At 58.3% G+C, this 22440-nt stretch overlaps 1 protein-coding gene across 1 annotated transcript in view; it reads left to right on the plus strand.

Annotated features, from left to right (window-relative positions):
• ARAP3 (ArfGAP with RhoGAP domain, ankyrin repeat and PH domain 3) overlaps positions 1-12308 on the plus strand; it is a 48084-nt gene extending 35776 nt beyond the window's left edge. Inside the window, exons 20-33 of the mRNA XM_065409796.1 lie at positions 759-971; positions 1387-1492; positions 2474-2621; positions 2703-2771; positions 3295-3369; positions 3645-3759; positions 4662-4790; positions 5593-5726; positions 6341-6423; positions 6847-6882; positions 8142-8205; positions 8300-8437; positions 10093-10131; positions 11691-12308. Of these exons, the coding sequence (XP_065265868.1) occupies positions 759-971; positions 1387-1492; positions 2474-2621; positions 2703-2771; positions 3295-3369; positions 3645-3759; positions 4662-4790; positions 5593-5726; positions 6341-6423; positions 6847-6882; positions 8142-8205; positions 8300-8437; positions 10093-10131; positions 11691-12308 (1967 nt within the window). The remainder of the gene's footprint in view (positions 1-758; positions 972-1386; positions 1493-2473; positions 2622-2702; positions 2772-3294; positions 3370-3644; positions 3760-4661; positions 4791-5592; positions 5727-6340; positions 6424-6846; positions 6883-8141; positions 8206-8299; positions 8438-10092; positions 10132-11690) is intronic.
• Positions 12309-22440: the final 10132 nt, after the last annotated feature.

The following is a 22440-nucleotide window of genomic DNA, read 5'->3' on the forward strand; positions in this document are numbered from 1 at the left end:
CCTAAGGTGCCACAAGTACTCCTGTTCTTTTTGCGGATACAGACTAATACGGCTGCTACTCTGAAAGGTGTATCTGCCTTCTTTCAATGGGTCAGTTGTATAGCTGATGGTCCTTAATGAGCCATCAAGCAGGCTAGCCTGAGCTGACACCAACTTGTCTTGGGTGTCACCCAGAAGCACAGCATAAGTTTGAAATACAGACAGTATAGAGCCAATATTCATAACTTCAACTAGAAAAATGATATAGATATAGCATAATCATAACCAGCAAATCATAACCTTCCCATAGACAACTCACACGACAACCTTTGTACAATATTTGCTGCAAATATATAACAGTGGTTGCAACAGTGATCTATATGGTTACAGATTATGTCAACAATGTCACACCCTGTGCCATGTTCTCCTCTGCAGCAGGTGGCACTGCCTCAGGGGCAGTGCAGAGCTGCCCACTTGTCCGTCAGGCATCTCCTGAGATGGCATGGGGCAGCCACTGGGAGCAGGCTGCAAGGGCATGCTCCAAGCTACCCCCCGCACGCACACACACTGATCTGGGCCTCGGAGGGCACACTGTGATCTACCTGCTTATGCCACCGCCAACCCCCGCACACACACACACAGAGATCTAGAGCTGGGAGGGCACACTCCCCATTAGTCCACTACCTGCCCCACCCCTGCATTGGTGGCGCTGATCCGGGCTCCCCCTTTAGCACGCAGCTCCCACGACATGGTCTCTCTCTCGCGCGCTCTGCCCACAGGGCTGCGACATGAAGGCATTTACCGGAAGAACGGGGCCAAATCCCGGATCAAGGTGCTGATGGAGCAGTTCCGCAGGGATGCCCGCAATGTAAAGCTGCGCATCAGCGACAACTTCATTGAGGACGTGACCGATGTGCTGAAGAGATTCTTCCGGGAGCTTGAGGACCCCGTCTTCACCTCGGAGCTGCACCCCCAGTGGAAGGAGGCTGCGGGTACCCATCTCCCTGCCGTCCCCCCCGCCGTCCCCCGGCCTTGCCACGCAGCAGTTGTTCTCTGCCTTGGGCTCCCTCTCACCCTGACGCCCCTTCTCCTGCCACCAAGGGCCACATGGCAGAGACAGACCTAGGCTAGCCCAGTGCTGAGCTCCGCTGGTGGGGGGCGCTCTGGGCCCCATTCTCCCCCTGCCCCTGGCTCCATCATTTGCACCAATGCACAGAGGGTGGGAATTATCCCAGTCTGACCTGGAGCACTGGCCCCACTAGGGGCCGGGTGATTGGTGTGAGTGTGGGTAAGTTGGGGCACAGCTCCCTGCCAGTCCATGCATGGCCTGGGGCCAGCAGCTCATGCCCGGTGATGGTAGTTGTGCCTTTGCGCAGTGTTGTGTTTATGACCATCTGCTTCCTCCAGCAATAGCCCCGAAGCCCCAACGGCTGGAGCGCTACAAGGAGCTGATCAACCACCTGCCCCGCCTCAACCGCAGGACACTGGCTGCTCTGATTGGTCACCTCTACCGGTCAGTCTGTCCCTCCTCGGGCAGTGTGCATATGTCACTTCCTCAGGAAACAGCATGGTCTAGGAAATCGGGGGAGCGTCACCGGCTGACATGGTTCAGTCCAGACATGCCGTGTGCACTGTCTGCCCCCTTCACTTCCCACCTAGCTTCAGGGTCTCTGGGTCCCCTGGGGATATGGAGTGGCCAATGCCAGTGGTGGGTGATACAGGTATAGAGTTTGACAAATGGCCCTGGGACACGCTCCTGTCTCTGAGCTGAGCGGACAGGCTGGGAGGACCGTGCAGTTAGTCTGGGGCTGGGCCTTCCCTCTGGCAGCAAAAAATGGCAAGCAATCGTGCAACCGAAGGTGACTTGTCTGCATTTCTCAGAGGTCGGTACAGACCAGCTTGCAGGGTTAGCATTCTGTAATCTTTGTGAGGTTTTTTTCCCCTTTCTCCCCAGTTGTTATCTTCTGGTTCTATTTTGCCAGAAAATGTCCCATAGTTGGGGCTTCACACTTTCATCTTCTTTCCATCTTCCTTTTATTTGTAACTTTTCAGAACTTTCCTGACACCGGAGGAGTCACGGAGCAGCCAGATGCCAGTCAGTTCTGCCCTTTGCTGCTATGTGACTTTTCCAAAGGTGGAAATGTTACAAAGAACACAGAGGGAAATTGGAAGAAGTGGGGGAAACCCGCTCCGAGGCCATCGCACGTTCAAGTGCATTCAGTGGCCAAAAGAGGGAAGAACAAAAGGCCAAAAACTTGACATTCAAAGTGTTGAAATTAAAGTTTTTAATTTTACATTTTGATGAAAAAAAGTGGAAAATATCATAACCCTGTGACCTTTTCCCCCCCATGGAAATAGAAAAAGGTTTAGAACAAGAAGTTCTGCCTGACTCCAGCAGCTGGATGGGTGGTTCTGAACGGCCCAGCCTCGTCCCATGCTGGGGCTGCTGGGCACACTCTGAGAACTCTCTCTCTCTCTCTGCCCCGGCTCGCAGCGTGCAGAAATGTGCTGACTTCAATCAGATGAGCACCAAGAACCTGTCACTGCTCTTTGCTCCCAGCCTTTTCCAGACAGACGGCAAAGGGGAGCACGAGGTCAAGGTGATGGAGGACCTGATTGATAACTACGTCCGCATTTTCAACGTAAGCCCCCCACTTGCCCCGCCTCCCCCAGCACTGTCTCCTCTCCCTCCTGCACCTCACGTCCCTTCTCTTGCCCGCTAGATTGACGAGGACCAGGTGTCGCAGATGGATCTAGAGAACAGCCTCATCACCACCTGGAGGGATGTGCAGGTACTGGCGCCATGCACTCCCCATGTCTTGGATCCTCCTGCTGATTTGTCCATCGGCCTCTGCCTGGGCCCATGGACATGGGTGAGCTTCCATGGTGGAGGCAGATGGCTGGAGAGCAGCCCACCACAGGCCCATGGCTGCAAGTCCCTGCATAGATCCCAGCTCCAGCATGGGCTGCCCTAGCCACACAATGGGCCCTGTGTTTGCTCTGCAATGAGATCATCTCTTACGAGGCCTCCCCAGGAACAGGAAAGGGCCCTGCCTCCCCGCCTCACCCTGCCCCAGGCCTTCGCCCTCCTGGCCCCTCTCTCTGATGGGTGGGGCCCCCAACCTGCTCTGTAACTCCCACCCTTCTCACCCCGGGCACTGGTCACAGCGTGCAGCCACTCTGCATGCAAGCATCCCCTTCCCCAGCTCCCTGCAGGCAGACGCTGAGAGCTGCTGGCTCAGACCCACCCGTGGCAATCTCCCAGTCCAGCACTTCGCCCAGGCTTTGCCCACCCTCTGCCCTCTCTCCCCGCAGCTCTCACAGGCTGGAGATCTCATCATTGAGGTTTACCTGGAGCAGAAGCTGCCAGACTGCTGTGTCACCCTGAAGGTGAGTGAGCATGTCTTGGCTGCAGCCATGGCTTGGGCAGGGCAGCTGCATGGCCCACCCTCCATATCCCGGCCTTGCTGTCAGCTGGGTGGGAGCCTTCAGGGGGCCGGAGCTGCCCTGCAGGGTGGGGAGATCTCCCAGTGCCTGGTGGGTGGGGGCGCCACTCTCTGGCTAATTCCCATTCTGCTGCCGGCAGACTCGGTGGCACCCAGAGAAGGCTCAGGCCTTGGCCGGGGTGGGGACTGGGGATGAGCTGATCTCTGCGCTTCCCATAGGTGTCACCTACCATGACGGCGGAGGAGCTGACCAATCAGGTACTGGAGATGCGCAACATGCCAGCGAGCCTGGACATCTGGCTGACCTTTGAGGCCCTGGAGAATGGGGAGCTGGGTGAGTGACGGGGGCGTCTCTTCACTGGGCGTGCTGGGGGCTGGCTGGGTGATGGGGGCGCTTCTCCACTGGGGGGGCTGGGGGCTGGCTGGGTGACAGGGGTGCTTCTCCATTGGGGGGGCTGGCTAGGTGACAGGGGTGCTTCTCCATTGGGGGTGGGGGCTGGTTGAGTGACGGGGGTGCTTCTCCATTGGGGGGCTGGCTGGGTGACAGGGGTGCTTCTCCATTGGGGGTGGGGGCGGGTTGAGTGACAGGGGTGTTTCTCCATTGGGGGGCCTGGTTGGGTGACAGGGGTGCTTCTTCATTGGGGGTGGGGGCTGGTTGAGTGACGGGGGCGCTTCTCCACTGTGGGGGCTGGGGGCTGCCTGGGTGACAGGGGTGCTTCTCCATTGGGGGGGCTGGTTGGATGACGGGAGTGTTGTCTCTCTATTGGGATGGGGGGACAGGTGAGTAGCGGGGGGAGCACCTCACCATGGGGGTGGGGGCTGGGTGAGTGGCAGTGGAGACAGGGGGAGGGATGGGGGTGGCCTCTCGTCATTGGAGTGGGGGGCTGAATGGCGGCAGCACTTCTCCATGGGAGCGGGGGTGGTCGCTCACCATTGGGGGTGGGGGCTGGGAGGGGGCCCATAGGGCTGTGGGGGAGGAAGGTTGGACCACTCCGTCCATGCAGCGCTCACACCTTGAATCCCCTCTCCCTGCCTCCGCGGCCCCAGATGCTGCAGAGGCAGGGGGTGCCCATGCCTTCTGACAGCCCCGCGCCCTGGCACAGCATGGCAGCACTGGCCCTGTCTGGGCTGTGGCGGGCCTGGCCCTGCTGAGGGAGCTGGACCCTCCCTGGCCTCAGGGCCCACGGCAATTCCTCTGCTGCCCGGGGTGCAAACGGCCTCCTTTCCTCTCTGTAGAGCGTCCCCTGCACCCCAAGGAGAAGGTCCTGGAGCAGGCTCTGCAGTGGTGCAAGCTGCCTGAGCCCAGTACTGCCTACCTGCTGGTGAGGAAGGTTCCCATTGGACAAGGCAGCTGTCTCTTCACAGGTAAGCACCACCCGCCTTGACTGGGCTGCAAGGCCCTGCTTGAGCCCAGGGCCATTCCTGCGGAGCAAGGTGCAGCACACGGAGCAAGGCCAGCTCCTGCTGCCCATGGCCCCAGTCCAGCCCCGGCCCTGGCCCCAGCTCCCTCTGCCCATGGCCCCAGCCCCAGCTCCCCTACCCATGGCTCCAGTCCAGCCCCAGCCTCAGCTTCCCCTGACCATGGCCCCGGGCCCAGCTTCCCCTGACCATGGCCCCAGTCCGGCCCCAGCCCCAGCTCCCCCTGCCCATGGCCCCAGCCTGGCTCAGCAACAGATCCCCCTGCCCATGGCCTCTGACAGGCCCTGCCTTGCCCATGGCTCTGGCCCTTGGCCCTGGCCCAGCCCAGCCATGGGACCCAGAGCAGCAGCACTGGCTGGTCCCGGTGGCCCGCCCAGTCTGTGGCCTATGCTGAGGCTGCCTGCGGGGGGGGGGGCAGTCAGTGCCTGTTGTGCCTCACACCCTGGAGGTGAAAAGAGACTTGTCCTGTTAGTGATGCTCGGAGCTAGCCAGGGCTGTGAAACAGCGACTCCTGCAGGGAAACCAGGGGGACAGAGCCAGGGCGAGGGGGACTTTGATCCCTCCTCTGCTCCTATTGTCTGACACCCCCCTGCTCCTACTGTTTGCCCCCCACCATTGTCTGTCACACACACACACCCTGACCCCTTCCGCTCCTAATCCCCATCCCCAGCCTGCTCCTGCCCTGTCCAGGCCCTCTCTCTGGGTGCCGAGGACATTCCTCACCCCCTTGTTCTCCCCTGTCGTGCAGGTGCCAAGCGCGAGACCCCCAAGTGTGGGGTGCTGAAGTGTCGGGAGGAGCCCCCCAAACTCCTGGGCTGCAAGTTTCAGGAGCGATACTTTGTCATCCAGGATCACAAGCTGCTGCTGCTGAAGGAGAAAAGGGTAAAGCAGGACCCAGACCTGGCGCTCCAGGGCAGCCCAGACACGGGTGCAGCGCTGGGCTAGGAGGGGGCCGGCCACAGCCCCTGGGATCAGGGCCCCCCTCTCCTGTGGTGGAAAGCTCTCCCAGAGATTGGGCAGGCAAGCCAATGCCCTGCCCTGCCTCCAGCCACGGGAATGGGGCGTGCGGTCCGGGGGGAGGGACTGCCAGACCTGGCTCTGAGAGGCCGCCGTTCGGCCAGCTTGTGCCAGGGGAAGGTTCTGGATTCTCTCTGTGACCCTCACACACCCGAGTCTTGGGGCCCTTTCCCCCTGTGCAGAGTGGGAGGCCCTGTCCCATCCCTGGGGCTGGTTGAGAGGGGTGCAGGTGGGGATAGGAGGCCTCAGGGAGAGGAAGAGAGGGGTGCCAGTGAGGCTGGAAGGGCTGGGCTAGTGTGGGAGGGGTGCTGGCAGAGAGCAGAGTGTAGGGCTTGGGAAGGGGAGGAGAGCCGGCAGAAAGAGGAGGGCAGGCCGGGGCGAGGGGAGGGGAGGTGTGCAGACGGGGAGGGCAGGACAGGGCTGGGGGGATGGGGAATGTCCATGGGGGCAGGGCTGAGTGTCTGGCTTTCTCTTTCCAGAGTGCCCGGCCGGAGCGGGAGTGGCCCCTCAACATGGCCAAGGTTTACATGGGGATTCGGAAGAAGCTGAAGCCGCCGTCCCAGTAAGAGTCGGGCTCGGGGTGCAGGACCCTTCCGAGCGGTAACGCCTGCACTGATGGTAACCTCCCCACACCCTCTGCCCAGAGCCGGCCCCAGCACTGTGCCTGGCATCTGTCAGCACCCCCACTTCCCGGCCCTGTTTGCAGGCACTACCCCTAACCCTACACCAGACTTGTCCTACAGCCTCGGGCATGACCTCTGCCAGGAGGAGCCCTGATTCGACCCCCCTTGTGCCAGGTGAGCTCTAATCCCATCACCCAGCTGCAGTGCCCCAGCTCCAGAGCCAGCCTGGTAGGGACCTGCCAGTCTGCCCCAGCTCGGACACTGCGACCCCCCCAGTTCAACCCCCCCCCCCCCCACCCACCCGGAGCTCTGGCTCTAGCACCTGCCCTGGCCTGATTGTGCCTTGTGTCCCTCTGCTCTAGGTGGGGATTCACTCTGATCCTGGACAAGCAGCAGCTGTGAGTACCTCATGGGGTCCCCTCGCCCCAGGGATGCAGGATGTCGGGGTCCCTGTAGCCATGGCCTGCTGCTCGGGATCCCCGGCAACTAGGGGTCAGGAACCTGACGCAGGGAGCTGGAACCTGAGAGCAAACAGGTTCTGCCAGAGCCACTAGCTGCCCATCCTGGTGGCACAGACTGCAGAGCATCAGCAGCATGGACATTGCCTGCTCCCTGCCCCCCATCCCACTCTCCCCCACTGGCCCCTGCTCCCTGTGCTAAATACACACAAGTGTGCACTGGCCTCTGCCCATGAATTCACTACTCCCCACATGAGCTTTCCAGACTGCCCAGACTTGCTCTGGGGCTCCAGGGCCCACCATGAGCTGCACCTTTAAGAGCGCCCAGCACGTGGCCTCCTGCACCCCCGGTTCCAGTCGAGAGTCTGCTGGCCCCAGCCCATCCCCTGTGATGGGCCAGATGCTTGTACATCCCCATGTCCTTTCTCACGGTCTGAGTCCCCATCCAGTGAGCCTGCCAGGGTGTGTGGTCCTGATGGCATGTTCCCACTGCCCCCATGAGCTCATTGCATCTCACACTGCTCTACACAGTATCCCTGGGACAGCTGTGCACCCCCCGCCACCACTGCCAGCCCCCAGAGCGCTGTCCCTGCCCCTGTACTCTGCTGGAGTAGTGCTGAGCAGCCAGCAGGCCCAGCGGCCAGGCCCAGCTCGGGGCTGGTAGCTGGCAGTACTGCTAGGGATACAAGCCAGCTGCATGACACCAGCCAAACCGCTTCCCTTTTCTTTCCCCTTCAGACCCTCTGGCCTGGCATGTGACCCCTGTGGCTGTGCAGCATGAAGGCTGAGAATGGTAACTGCCCCACAGCCAGGGAGTCTGGGGGGCAGGGCTGGGCTGCCGGCTCTCTCCCCTCACATGCCCGTGCCGTGTAGCTGGGGGAGTCAGAACGTTGGCGGATTGTGACTGTGCACAAAGCTCTCAGCACTACACGGAGGCAGTGCTGGCATTGGCGCTAGTTAGAGTGAGCTCCCCGGGCTGTGGGGTGAGCTGATCCCTGCTGGGCTCCCAGCCCCCTGGCCTCTGTGTGGGGAACTTCCCATCTTCAGCCAGCCCCTGGGGAAGCTGAGAGCCAGGCAGGCAGGGCCCTGCAGCTGGATGATGTCATTACAGCGAGCTGCCCTCGGTAGCACCTTCCTCTGTGGGTAGCAGCAGGTGCCAGATCCCCAAAATCCAGCCAGTGTCTCCTCTGGCTCTGCAGGTACCTGGCGTGTGCGGGGCAGGCCGAGCTGTGGGACTGGACCACCAGCATTCTGAAGGCTCAGGTGGGTGAGAGCCGGTGTGCCAGGCATGCAGCGGGCCTGGGGCAGGGTGGGGGCTGGGAACGCCAAGCAGTGACGTGTTGGCACTCTCATGCAGCACGACGACCTGCGCCCAGTGATCATGAGACGGCGCTCCTCCTCCGACCTCACCAAGCAGAAGTTTGGCACCATGCCCCTGATCCCTCTGCGGGGAGACAATACAGATGCCACCATGCTCTCTGCCAACCAGACCCTGGTAAGGCAGCGCCAGCACCCCCAGAGCCTTGCAGTGACAGGCTGCCAGCCCACTGCGCCACCTCCAAACACCCCCACCCGGCTCCAGACAGGCTCGGGAGAACCAGTGAACCACGCAGGGGTGCTGCAGGCTGTGTCCGTCGTGCAGGGCTGCCTCTCTGTGCCATGGGTGTGAGAGCTGGGCCGGGCTGGGCAGGGGTGATCTGGGTGTGAGTGAGGCTGGGGCTGGGCACTGTGCAGGTGGGGCCATGTTTGCGGGCGGGGCTGCGTCTGCGGGGGGCCTACCTGTGGCGCCATGTCTGCGGGAGGGGGCTGCCTGCGGGGCAGTGTTGGCGGGCGGGGCTGCGTCTGCGGGGGGGGGGGGGGGGTGTGCTACCGGCGGGGCCGTGTCTGCGGGGGGAGGGCAGCTATGGTGACCAGGTGTCTGGTTTTCAACCAGAACACCCGGTCGAAAAGGGATCCTGGTGGCTCTGGTCAGCACTGCTGTCCGGTTGACTGTCCGGTTGGTGGCGCCGCACAGCGGGGCTGGCAGGCTCCCTTCTAGCCTCCATGCAACGCAGCTCCCAGGAAGTAGCCGGCATATCCCCCTCCGGCTACTATGCATAGGGGCAGCCATGAGGCTCTGCACGCTGCCCCCACCCCAAGCGCTGCCCCCTCAGCTCCCGTTCGCTGGGAACTGTGGCCAATGGGAGTTGCGGGGATGGTGCCTGCGGACGGGGCAGCGCGTAGAGCCGCCTGGCCGCACCTCCGCATAGAAGCAGGAGGGGGGACATGCTGCTGCTTCCGGGAGCTGCTTGAGGTAAGCGCTGCCCAGAGCCTGAGCCCCTGACCCCCTCCCGGGCCCCAACCCCCTGCCCGAGCCCCAGCCCTGTTCCCCCTCCTGCCCTCCAAACCCCTCATCTCCAGCCCTGCCCCAGAGCCTGCACTCCCAGCCAGAGCTCTCACTCCCCGCCCCGTGTCCCAACCCCCTGCCCCAGCCCTGATCCCCCTCCCGCCCTCCAAACCCCTCATCCCCAGCTCCGCCCAGAGCCCACATCCCCAGACGGAGCCCTCACGCCCCCCCAGCACTCCAACCCTCTGCCCCAACCCAGAGCACCCTCCCACACCCTGAACCCCTCATTTCTGGCCCCACCCCAGAACCGACACCCCCAGCCCAGAGCCCGTACCTCCTTCCACACCCCAACCCCCTGTCTCACTCAGAGCCCCCTCCCATACTCTGAACCCCTCGGCTCCACCCCCAGCCCGGAGCCCCCTCCTGCACCCAGAACTCCTCATTTCTGGCCCCACCCCAGAGCGTGCACCCCCAGCCGGAGCCCTCAATCCCTCTCGCATCCCAACCCCCTTAGCCAGCCCGGTGAAAATGAGCGAGTGAGTGAGGGTGGGAAGAGCAAGCGACAGAGGGACGGGGGGATTTAGTGAGTGGGGCCGTGTCTGTGAGGGGGACTGCCCCCGGGCTGTGTCTGTGGGGGGGCTGTGCCTGTGGGTGGGGCTGTGTCTGTGCAGAAGTCCCAGCCCTGCTGCGCAGTGAGCGTGCACCCCTGTGCGTAGCAGTGTGTCCTGCCTGGCCCCACGTGAGGGGTTTGCTTTCCCCTTTCCTGCAGCCTGACCCCTCTGCACTGGCGGTCGCTTACTCTCCCCATCTCCCTCTGTTTCTAGCGCCGCCTGCACACACGAAGAACTTTGTCTATGTTCTTTGTAAGTATCTGCATGTGGGCTGCATGTTTCCGCAGGGTGCCTTGCTGTGTGCCTTGCCGGGCCATGCCATGCCCTGGGTAGCCCGGGGAGCTCTGGATTAGCTGCAGACACAACACTTCCACTGCACTCCAGGGCCTCCGCTCACACCCCATGGGCAATTTGCTTTCCTGGTAGTGCCAACCAGGCATGGCCTGTGCAGTGCCATGCCTGGAGGCTGTGCATGGGCTGGGAACCTAGCTCTGAGGAGCATGGACTGGAAAGTGGAGGCCCTAGCAACTTGCACTCCTTAGAGATCCCATGCCCCTTCTCTCAAGCTTTGGTGTCCTGGCCAAATTCGAATCTGGGTCAGTCCACTTGGCCTCCCTAGATTCCCCTGCTCCTTCAGTTGGGCATGGGAGTCCCCTTTCTTTGCTGCCCCAAATGGCTGTTACCATGTGCTGTCCAACAGCTGCCGCATCCCAGCCCAGAGATGGGCGATGCAGCCCCATCCAGCGAGTGCCAGGCAGGCGTTAGCATCGTTCTAACACTCCCTGCTGTTGCTGAGAGCCCCCCAGGTGCTCTGTGCTGCGATGTCACTGCTCAGGTCAGGTCGCCCCCAGGGCCCTTCTGGGGTGTCAGCAGGAAAGGACTGTTTTCATCCCCCTTTCCTCCCATGTGTTTGGAGCCAGCTGGCCCCATCATGCCAGCCCAGGGCTGCCCGCGGGGGTCTGAGCGCATGTGGAAGGAGCATGCCAGGTGGCTAGAGCTGGGGGGCGGGCTGGTTCTGCATGGCTTTGTGCTCTGTCTGGATCCCCGCCGGAGTCTCCTCACAAGCAGGGAAGGAGCCGGGGGGTGGAGGCAGCATGGCTGAGCTGGGCTGGGAGAGGCAGGGCCTGGCACTCAGAATGGCTCCGATTGGTGCTGAATAGCTTCTATCCATCCAGCTGATCACTCCAGCTCGGGCTTGGCCTCTGCCCTGCTCTGGGTGCCCGGACATGGGCCCCTTTCACCCAGACAAAGTCTGGCTTGGTAGGCATTGAGGGTGGTGATAGGCTGGGCAGAGGGGGAGGCTGCCTGGGATGGAGCTGGCCAGGGGACACACCCTTTGTCCTAGCTCATGGCTGCTCCCAGCCTTGTCTGGGGCACTTGCAGAGCTGGTAGCTGAGAAGGCCACAGAGTGGCAGTGAGGCAGGAGAAGCCCCTCCTGCCTAGGGCCAGCCCAGGCCTGGGGGAGGCTAGATTCCCTGATGTGAGTCAGGCACAGGAGCCACTTGGACCCAGCAGCTCCCCTTGAAGCAGCCTGGGGCTTGCACACACACACCCATCGCTGGCAGACGTCCCAGAAAGGCCCTGCCCCCGCTCCCCGGCAGCCACCTGCTGCTCCCATGGCTCCTGTGCTTGGTGCACAGTGAGGGCCCGTAGGTACCTGCTGCTCTCTCTCTGCCCCCCAGCCCGTGTGGGGAGGGATCAGTCCTGCGCAGTGTTCCCTGGGTCTGGGCCCCTGCTGCAGGGGACTCGCTCAGGAGGCACGGGGCATGATACCCAGTCCTTTCACCTCTCTCCCCTTGGCCCTCGCCCAGCCCATGAAGATGCACCAGGACTCGGTAGAGGAGCAGCAGGAGGAGGCAGTGGACACAGAGCCTGTCTATGAGGAGGTGGGTGACTTCCCAGTGCTGGCCCCACTGCGGCTGGACGGAGGCCTCCTGGCCGAGCTCTCCCAGGTGCCCGCCGTGGACAGATCAAAGAAGCCGGCCATGTTCCCAGAGCAGCCTGCGCCCCCAGCACTTCACTCTGCACGGCCCATCAGCCCAGAGCAGAGACCGTCTGGCGCCCACTTCACCAAGTCGCTTTCCCTTGAAAGAGATCTGACCCTGGAGCCTGAAAAGACCCTGGAGTGGGACAAGTCCCCTGGGCTCAGAGCCACCCAAACAGCCTCGCTCGAGAGAAACATGGATCTGCCCCGCACGCTGCCTGCCCTGGGGAGGGAGCAGAACTGGACCCGGAACCCCCCACGCACTGCGCAGCTGCCCCTTCCTCTGGAGCTGTCTCCCAGCCCCGAACCCCTGCAGGACGGCACCAGGAAGAGGAGTGCCCAGCTGCCCATGCCCATCAACGAGAAACTCATGCAGGAGCTCAGCAGCATCATCCTCAAGAAGAACGAGTGCCAGGCGGACGGGCCTGGGCAGCAAGTCACGTGACCTTGCATGGCAGTGCCAGCTGCAGGTAATGTCCTGTGATACCTGAGCCCTCTCTGGACACTCCTGCCTTGCTCCCCATCTGGCATTCCCAGGGCTGGCTGCCATGTCCCCACCTCCCCCAACCCAGAGGAGCCCAGCGAGCCACCCCAGGACGGGACACAGCATTCAAGCCTCCAGCCCTGCCCTCCCAGGGTTCCTCCAGCTCTCCTGCCTAGGCCAGGTGGTGTCAGCTAAAGGCAGTTAGTGGGATGCAGAAGTCGGCTCTGCCCCTTAAGGCATTGAGCCAGAGCAGTGTCTGCCCCCAGAGCACTGCACCCACAGCAGGGGGACACGCCAGCTCCAATACCTCCACAGGAGGGCATGGGTCTGGAGCCTGCCCTGGGTCATGGGCAGGGCAACTGAGGCAGGAGGAGGAGATTGTGCCTGAGCCCAGCTCTGCAAAGCAAAGGGAAGTCACTGAGAAGGGAAAAGCAGAAACTAAATTACAGGAAGGAGGCAAATTTTTGCAAACATGCATTGTGCCTGGGTGTCTGCGTGGGAGGTGTGTGTGTCTGTTTGGGTGGCTCCAGTGTGCATGACTGTCTGCGTGGGAGGTGTATGCGTGTGGGAGGTGTATGTGATGGCTGTGTGTGGTTCCAGTGTGCACAATGCCTGTGCCGGCTGTGCAGGAGGTGTGCGATGGTTGTGTGTGGTTCGAGTGTGCACAATGCCTGTGCCGGCTGTGCAGGAGGTGTGCGATGGTTGTGTGTGGTTCGAGTGTGCACAATGCCTATGCTGGCTGTGAAGGAAGTGTGCAATGGCTGTGTGTGTTTCCCATGGCACAGTGCTGTGCCGGCTGTGCGGGAGGCAGTGCCGTAACAAGGGCAAGGCGAGTGAGGCACATGCCTCGGGCACACAAAGCCGGGGGGCGGGGGGGCGTAGAAAGTGGTGGAGAGAAAAAAAAAAAAGCTGCTGGCAGGCACAGAGATAATTTATAACCCAGGTGATCTCCCCCTGGGCCCCACCTGCACCCCCCCCTCCCCCAGTGTCCCCCGCCCCGACTTGCTCCTCCTCCCCTTCCCGCCCAGGAGCAGAGCAGCTCCATGCTGCCTCCCTGCCGCAGGGTCCTAGTGCCCCACATCTCGACTAGCCAGGGCAGACTGACTCTGAGCTTGCCCTTCCCCCTCAGACCCTTTCATTTTCCAATGGGACCCTCCAGCAGCACAGGGGGCCCCCCTGCCCACAGTCACCGCTCCTGCCCCATGCTGGGCAAGGAGGCAGCCCCATCCCTCACCCACAGTGAAGCTACAGTCAGGGGCAACAGCAGGGGCGGAGGCGCACGCAGCACCCCCCTGCACCCACCACGGGGGAGGCGAGGGTGATTCCTGGACCTGAGAGGGGCCCTAGGAGCACATGCAGTGACAGCGGTGGGGGTGAGTGTGCTGCTGGGGGGGCAGGAAAGGGGGGCTCCTCCCCCAGAGCTTGCTGCTGCCAGCAGGGAAAGGGCTGGGGGGAGTCCTCTCTGGCCCCTGTCCCGGAGCAGCCTACCTGCACCCCAAACTCATCCCCAGCCCTGCCCCACCCCAGAGCCCTCACCCCCAGTCAGAGCTTTCACCCCCCCACCGCACCCTCAACCCTCTGCCCGAGCCCTGAGCCCCTCCAGCACCCCAAACACCTCATCCCCAGTCTCAGCCAGAGCCCTCATCCCCCCACACCCTGACCCTCTGCCCGAGCCCTGAGCCCCTCCAACACCACAAACCTCCCATTCCCAGCCCCAGCCAGAGCCCTCACCCCCCACACTCCTACTCTCGTCCTGAGCCCCTCCCACACTCCAAACCCCTCCTCTGCAGCCACAACCCACTGCCCTCACCCCTGCACCCCATCCCTCTGCACCCCTCCCATCCCCAAACTCCCTCCCAGAACCTGCACCCCAATCCCCTGCCCCAGCCTAGGACCTGCACCCTAGACCTCCTCCCTCACCCAGACTCCCTCCCAGAGCCTTGGGCGGGTGGGGGGGGGCAGAGTTTGGGCAGGGGCGGGTTCTGGGCACCACCAAAATTTCTACAAACCTGCCACCCCTGATCCTGCCCTGCAAACCTCAACTCCCAGCATTCTCAGGACACATGCTGATCCCTAGTGGCCACTGCTGATATCCAGCACCTCCCTCCTCTCTTTACCTGTGAGTCCCTCTCTGGATTGGAACTGGACTGGAACCAAAGACCATCTTGGAAGCAACATTACCAGCCCAAGCAGTCAAAAATCATGAGTTGACTCCCCAAAATCACAGGCTCTATCACCACCACTTCATTCATTCTTCAGCGGCAATTCGGCGGCAGGCCCTTCCCTCCGAGAGGGACTGAGGGAAACGCCGCCAAATTGCCGCCAAAGAGCCGGCCCTGGGGGAGGGCACAATTTTAAATTCTTGCCTCGGGCGCAAAAATACCTAGTTACGGCTCTGGCGGGAGGAGTATGTGATGGCTGATTGTGGTTCCCATGTGCATGATGCCTGCATGTCATGTAGTTTCCTGCACTGAGGGGTTGCCCTACCATGGGGTGAGGGGTCCAGAACTGGATCGGAGATGGAAGAACACCCTGATTCTTGCTGTGTGGCTAGAGCTCAGGTCCTGCTGGTGGAGGCAGTGCCCATGGGAAGGGCCCAGCAGCGTTGGGACCTCTCCTGAGAAGAGGGGCTCGAGGAGGAATTAGGGGCAGTAGGCAAGGTCAGAGAGCAGCCAGGCAGTGAAGAGTCCTCCCTGCTGACCTGCGCTACGCCATGGCCCAGCACAACTCTGCGTGTGTCTATAGTGTCTGTATATACTGTGTACTTACTGCCCGGGACAGGGCCCTGTTCCTGGATATTTATACCCATTCCCTCCACCTGCAGTGCAAATAAAAGACTCTTAAGAGGGACACAAAAAGTTTGCCGAGACCCCAGATCGACAGTAACTAAGGCTTTTGGAAAACGACGAGCACCTGGCAGGGGTCCTATTAAGTCAATTTGCCACGTACTACCTGGGGCAAAGTGTTCTGCAGCGTATGCAGAGCGCTCATATCGGGGACGATTCATAGTTTTTACCTGCACACACTGCAGACAGGACTGAACAATGAGCTCGCACTGACTGCGGCTAACGTCAGGCTTTTGGTTAGAAAAGCCAGATAACAGGCCGTACAATTTTGTGGGTGGTAAGTGTCCCCATTCTTCGTGGAGCCAGCGCAACAGTGGGTCGGCCTGTGGGGCGGGATTTGCCATATGAACTTGGGAGACCTCTCTCATTCTTTGATCAAGACTGGAATGCAGGGGGTTAGAGTCTGGTCGATGAGAGGGACAGTGCGTAACGAACCAAGGGTGAGAGAATTTATGAATTAGGGTAAAAATTTGGTCCCACATTTTAACAAAAGCTGAGGGAGAGGCTTGCTCAATTAAAATATCTAAACAAAATTGAGAATCGATACCTAAAACAACTTGCTTGTTGGCAGAGTGGGCATTAGCAACATGCTGGGCAGCTAAAAGAACGCCCTGCACTTCGCATTCTTGTGCGGAGCAGGAGGGGGGCAGTAACTGCACATTAAAGTAATTACATGTGGAACAAAGAACTCCCGCCCTAGGGGATGGTGAGGTGCCCCCGTCAGACACAACCCAGGGATCATATTTTGCTTCAATGCATAACGGTTGGTGAGGGGGGGGGGGGGGCTAAGATGTTATCGCTGGGAGTTAGGGTCCATGCCTGCCAAGCTACCTCAACCTGGAAGCATAGAAGCTGCCAGGTGCGAGTAGTGCCATGAAACTCGGGTGGAGGGGTACTTGTAAGCCACGGGATTAAATGAACATGTGGTCCAGACAAGGTACCTGGGATAGGGACTTGGGACCAGTGACGAGCACTGGACGCGGCCAGTAGCATTTTTCCCACCAGACCATAGTTATACTGGGGTCCAGACAGGCGATGGGCCCAATTGTAAATGGCATTACCATGTTGCAATACAGTGAACCCTACATGGTGTTTTGTGATAAACAAATTAATGTTGAGGGGTTCTTGGGAATTAAAACGGGCGAGGGGGGGGTTAGAGGCGAACCAGCCAGCTAGCTTCTCTAAGCTTTTTTGTGCTGATGCATTCCACACTTCTCGGGAGCGTTTAGATGAGAGAGAGCTTTGTAGGATTTCTAGGTTAGAAATTAATTGCGCCGGAATATATTGGCGGTGATAATTAAGGAGACCTAGTAGCTGCTGAAGCTCTCGTTTATTTTTTGGAGGGGCTTCTGTCCAAGGGTCTAATACGCTGGCTGGGGCTTGTGTGTGAGTGGTGGGAGTGAAATGGAGTCCCAAGAATGAGAATTGCTGGCTGGCCTGCAGGTGGCTCTTTGTTTTGTTAATTTGCCACGCATCTGCTTCTAATGCATCTATTATCATTTGGGTGGTACTTTGAACTGCTTGTGGATTGGGCCCACAAATGACAATATCATCTACATAGGCTAACACGGACACATCCTGTAGGGGTTTTACCTTTTGTAATGTGATATTGAGATGGGACGATGCAAGTGCAGGTGAATTACAGAACCCCTGTGGGCAAACTTTCCATTTATATTGGACGCCCTTAAAAGCAAAATTTAAGATTCCTTGTGTGTCCTGGAGTGGGATTTGGTAAAACATATCTTTTAAATCAAGAGTACGTGCCCACTGATTACTTGCATCGCTTAGTTGCCGCTGTATTTCTGGAATGGTGACAGAGCTGGAAAATGCGATAGGCTTTACACGGCTGTTAGCTTGTCTATAATCAATGACAAGGCGATATTTAGAGGGATCGCCGGGCTTGGGAATACCCCAACCCGCGGACAGAAAGGTGGATGCAGTAACCCTTTCTATCTTTTTCTCTTCTAGAAGCTGAGTGAGCAAAGCCTCAATAAGGGGAAGCCCTTCGGATTTTGTGGGGATAGGGGAAAATTTCCATGGCTGGGAGTTAATACTTCGGGGGTATAGGGGGAATGATCGCCTACGGTTATAGGGAGGGCTTGCAGAATTTGATTATGCAGTTTAAATTTTTTAATATCTGAGACACCTAGCAGATTTTTTGATCCTAACAAGGCTTTTATTTTTCTTACGTATTTTTCGTGGGCAATTTTAACCCAAACCACGGGTTTTTCTTGTACTGCATTGAGGCCTTGAACAAACATAAAGGAGCCAGTAGGACAGTGGGGAACGTTGGGCTCAATAATGCTAACTTGAGCTCCAGTGTCTAATAAAAAGGAGGTGGGGGTGTCACCGTTAACTAACAGGGTGGTGTATGGGCGTTCATCGGTGGGATCTTTAATTTGGGCCGGGCAGCATCCGGCCCCTATTCGTTTTTTGACCTAACATAGTCCTCCCAATTTTTCCAGCCTAGCTGTTCAGCTATATTTTGCTGCTCTTGGTCTGACATTTTATGCAGGGCTTCTTTGGGGATTCCTTTGTTAAGAAGGAAGCCAAATCGTGCCCGTTCAGCTTTAGTTCGCTCAGGATATTTTTGGGGATTAAACTGACTCTTTGGAGGGTCTTTTGGTGGCAAATCAACTGGGAGGACAACAGGCGGGGGCGGCAGTGACAACTTAATTTTACTAACTACTTCAAATAACGTTAAGATGGATCTGCGAACAGCCGCATGCAAGTGCAGCATGGCACCGGTGTCAGCTCCAGGGGCAGCTTCTAATGCTAAATCAACTGCCTCTGCTGAGACAGGAATTTGGGTGGGATCAGTAACATGTATAAAGGGTGTGGCCACCAATTGCTGTTGAACAGTTAAATTAAGTGGGTTTTGTAGTGGATCCCACAGGGCTATGGAAGCTCCTGCGATTGCCCATATTAAATCGTGTGGAGTAACTAAGGCTCCCGGGGGGGATATACAATCCTTTAAAACTGCCTTGCATTGCTAAAATGGCAGCTGCCGGGGTGGTAAGTGGCCAAATGCGATTATTTAATAAAGCATGACCCGGGAAGCCTCGTGCCCAATTGGCCGTTTTGGCTAAGATGCCAGCCTCCTCACGGTCCACCAATTCTGCTCCGTGTTCTAAGGCTAGCCGCCCGACCCAAACCATAGGTGCCTCATCGGCTTTTCGTTGCATTTCCTTTAAAAACTCTTTAAGTTCGGCCTTAGTACGTGTTCGCAGTTCAGTAACCCCCGTGGTGTTGCCTGTTTGTGCATCTATTTTAGTTTTAGTTATCGCAATAGGCAAAGCTTCTGCTACAGTTTCAGATTTAGTAAATTCTGGGGCTGTTGGCAGAGCTGGATACAGAGGAGTTTTAGAAGCTTCATATGGGGGTGGCAAAATTTTCTGAGAGGAACTTGGGGAGGGGGAGGTAGTGATGGGCTCTACCTTTTCCGTCTTCTCCTCATTATCATCTTTAGGAGAGCCTGGGGCTGCCTGTTTAGCTGCAAACATTGTGCCCCCGTGGAGGACAGAGCACAGATCGAGGGCCTTGCATATCATGCTAAACAGGACGGTAGAAACATCCTCAGATTTATATTCATCGGGTCGCAATTTTTTGGTTTTCTTAATTAAATCTAATTCTTTTATCATCTGGCATAATAATTTGTGTGCCGGATCAGCAGGTATTACCCGAGGTGGGGGAATCAATTTGGAAACGGTACCTCCGGATTTTCTAACAATGCGGCTACACTCTCTCCAAAGCTGAGAGGGATCTGCAGCACCGAGGTTCTCCACAGTCTCCATGCACTGAGGCTGTAGGGAACAATCGGCTGGCTGACACCTAAAGCTCGGGTGGCACCGAAGGAGGCATCCCATATCTGCCAGGGTTAATGGTACAGTATAGCCTTTTAGAGTTTTACCCGAGCCAAGGGAACAGATCCATTCTATTTTTGGATCAGTCGAATTTTGGCTAGTAAAAAGGTGAAACTGCAAATGTTGGAACTGTTCAGCTTCATCATCTGCGCGGTCTGCAGCGTGCCACGGGCATGGCCCAACTCCCTTGCATCCTGTTCGTGACGCCATGTGAATTGCCACGGGCACGCAGGGGCGAAAGAAAATGCAGGCCTGTTATTTACCAGGCTGCACGTGGCAATAGACTGTATTGGTAAGGGATGCAAGGAGAGTATGGGTCACGATGCAAACTGCAGACACACACACACAACTAAAATTAATCAATTTAAAGTTTTATTGGGGATAATTACAAGGGGTAAGGGAGCAGCGTTTGATTAGCTAATAGAGTTAATGAAACTTAAAACACACAATGACTAAAATATCTACTAACAATATTTATAAACAAAGATGCAGCAATTAGTAATAACTGATACTTACAAATACAAACCAACGCATAACGACCGGCAAACGTAGAAACTCTGTTTGAAACACGTGAGCTGAGAGAGAGGCTTCGAGGTGATCAGGCTCGGTTACGGGTGTACACAGGATACACAGGATTCGTTTTTCTTTCTCCTCTCCCTGCCTGCACATGGCAGGCAGCCCATAAAGTACCAACTATGACATCATAGACGTGTCATAGGGGACGGGGCCCAAAACCTGTTTGTGTTCGTTTCTGATTGACACAAGCAAAGTTTACACCAAGTAGGGGAGCAGGTGCCTCAAAGTCTGGCTTCGCCCCCAAAAGGTGAGGAAATGCATATTGCTTTAGAATGCGTGCAACACTGAATGACAAAAGAAGAGGCCAGGGCAATACCGGTATGGGCAAGTTTTACAGGATGCAGACAGGAACTCATCTCAACACTTGGAAGCAACATTACCAGCCCAAGCAGTCAAAAATCATGAGTTGACTCCCCAAAATCACAGGCTCTATCACCACCACTTCATTCATTCTTCAGCGGCAATTCGGCGGCAGGCCCTTCCCTCCGAGAGGGACTGAGGGAAACGCCGCCAAATTGCCGCCAAAGAGCCGGCCCTGGGGGAGGGCACAATTTTAAATTCTTGCCTCGGGCGCAAAAATACCTAGTTACGGCTCTGGCGGGAGGTGTATGTGATGGCTGATTGTGGTTCCCATGTGCATGATGCCTGCATGTCATGTAGTTTCCTGCACTGAGGGGTTGCCCTACCATGGGGTGAGGGGTCCAGAACTGGATCGGAGATGGAAGAACACCCTGATTCTTGCTGTGTGGCTAGAGCTCAGGTCCTGCTGGTGGAGGCAGTGCCCATGGGAAGGGCCCAGCAGTGTTGGGACCTCTCCTGAGAAGAGGGGCTCGAGGAGGAATTAGGGGCAGTAGGCAAGGTCAGAGAGCAGCCAGGCAGTGAAGAGTCCGCCCTGCTGACCTGCCCTACGCCATGGCCCAGCACAACTCGGCGTGTGTCTATAGTGTCTGTATATACTGAGTACTTACTGCCCGGGACAGGGCCCTGTTCCTGGATATTTATACCCATTCCCTCCACCTGCAGTGCAAATAAAAGACTCTTTTTGCAGCCAGAGGGTTCAACTAATGGGAGCTGAGCCACACAGACGTGACCAGGGCATGTGAGCCACAACATGGGCTGAGCTGTGCAACAGGGCCTGGGCCAAACCATGAGGTGTGACAGGCAGAGGCAGCTGGAAGGCTGTGACTGGTGCATGGGCGCCAGGGTGTGTGGTGAGCTGGGAGGGAGTGGGGGGTGCAGGAGCCAGAAGGGCATCGGGGTCCACATGTGGTGAGCAGAGGAGGGTTGGGGTGTGTCACGGAGTCCCCGGGCGATGCTCTGGAACTGCTCCCCACAAAGCCAGTCAGGACTTTGGGGAGCCTCCTCTCCCTTGGAGCAGACTGTCTTCAGGGCAAGAAGCTCACATGTCTTCACCTCCTGGGTCTCTCCTGGGAGCATTCAGCATGTGCCCCTCCGTGCGCTTCCCACAGCGAGTCCGCCCAGGCGGGGTCCTGGGGAAGCCAAAGGGTTCTGCACCCCCCACTTCGCAGTCAGACGTGACTCTCAGCCAGCCAGTAAAACAGAGGTTTATTAGATGACAGGAACACGGTCTAAAACAGAGCTTGTAGGTACAGCAGCGAACGGGACCCCTCGGCCAGGTCCATTATGGGGTTCAGAGAGCCAGACACCCACGTCTGCCCTCACTCCTAGTCCCCAGGTAGCTCCAACTCCCAAACCCCCTCCAGCCCCTCCTTCTCTTGGCTTTGTCTCTTTCCTGGGCCAGGAGGTCACCTGATCTCTTTGTTCACCTTCAGCTATTTCCTTGCAGGGGGGGAAGGGGCCCTGGCCATTTGTTGCCAGGGAGACAGAGTGTCAGTGATTTATGCACACTGGCCTTTCCCCACCACCTAGAGACTTAAGAAATGCATTGGGGAAACTGAGGCACCCACACAGTATTCAGAGGAAACATTAAGAACAGTCCCACTTCGTCACAGGGTGTTTGCCTGGGGTCACTGAGTGTGGGGGGGTCAGGGCCCTGTATCCCCCTCTTCCTGCAATTCACTGAGACTCTCAGCCAGCCAGTAAAACAGAAGGTTTATTAGATGACAGGAACACAGTTTAAAACAGAGCTTGTAGGTACAGAAAACGGGACCCCTCAGTCAGGTCCATCTTGGGGGGTGGGGAGCCCAGACCCAAATTCTGGGCCTCCCCCCTCCCCAGCCAGCTCCCAACTGAAACTCCCTCCAATAGTCTCACCCAGCCACACACCCCAGCTCCTCCTCCAGCCTTTGTCCAGTTTCCCAGGCAGAAGGTGTCACCTGGCCCCAACCCCCTCTGGGGCTCAGGTTACGAAGGGCAGCCACCATCGTTTACGTGCTGGCCATCAAGTATCATCGCTCAGTGAAGTCACACCCTTATTTCCCATCACCATCTAGTATTAATGCAGACAGTAAACTAGTAAAACTCCCATGCAACATTACCAGGTTAATACTCCTTACTCCCTATTCCGTCACACCTGGCACCAGCGCTCACCCCCAGACCGCGCTGGGGGAGGTGAGGGCTGTGGGCTGCCCGGGCATTGTGTTCCCCAATGGCCCTGCTGCCAAGGCCTGAGCTGTGGTCGCTCAGCAGCGTGTCTGTCTGTGTGGTTAGGAGCCTGACTTGGCCCCAAGTGTGAAGCCAGCTGTGACGCGCTGGGCGATACAACGCAGTTGGAAGGACAGGAGGCAGGGCAAGTGCAGGCCCTTGCCTGCTGGGCAAGCTCCCCTCCTGGGGCAATGGTGCAGAGGAAGGAGCTGCTCTGGTGCACAGGGGCTGCAGTGTGTGGTG

This window comes from Emys orbicularis, chromosome 8, assembly GCF_028017835.1.
Source record: "Emys orbicularis isolate rEmyOrb1 chromosome 8, rEmyOrb1.hap1, whole genome shotgun sequence".
Taxonomy (NCBI): domain Eukaryota; kingdom Metazoa; phylum Chordata; order Testudines; family Emydidae; genus Emys; species Emys orbicularis.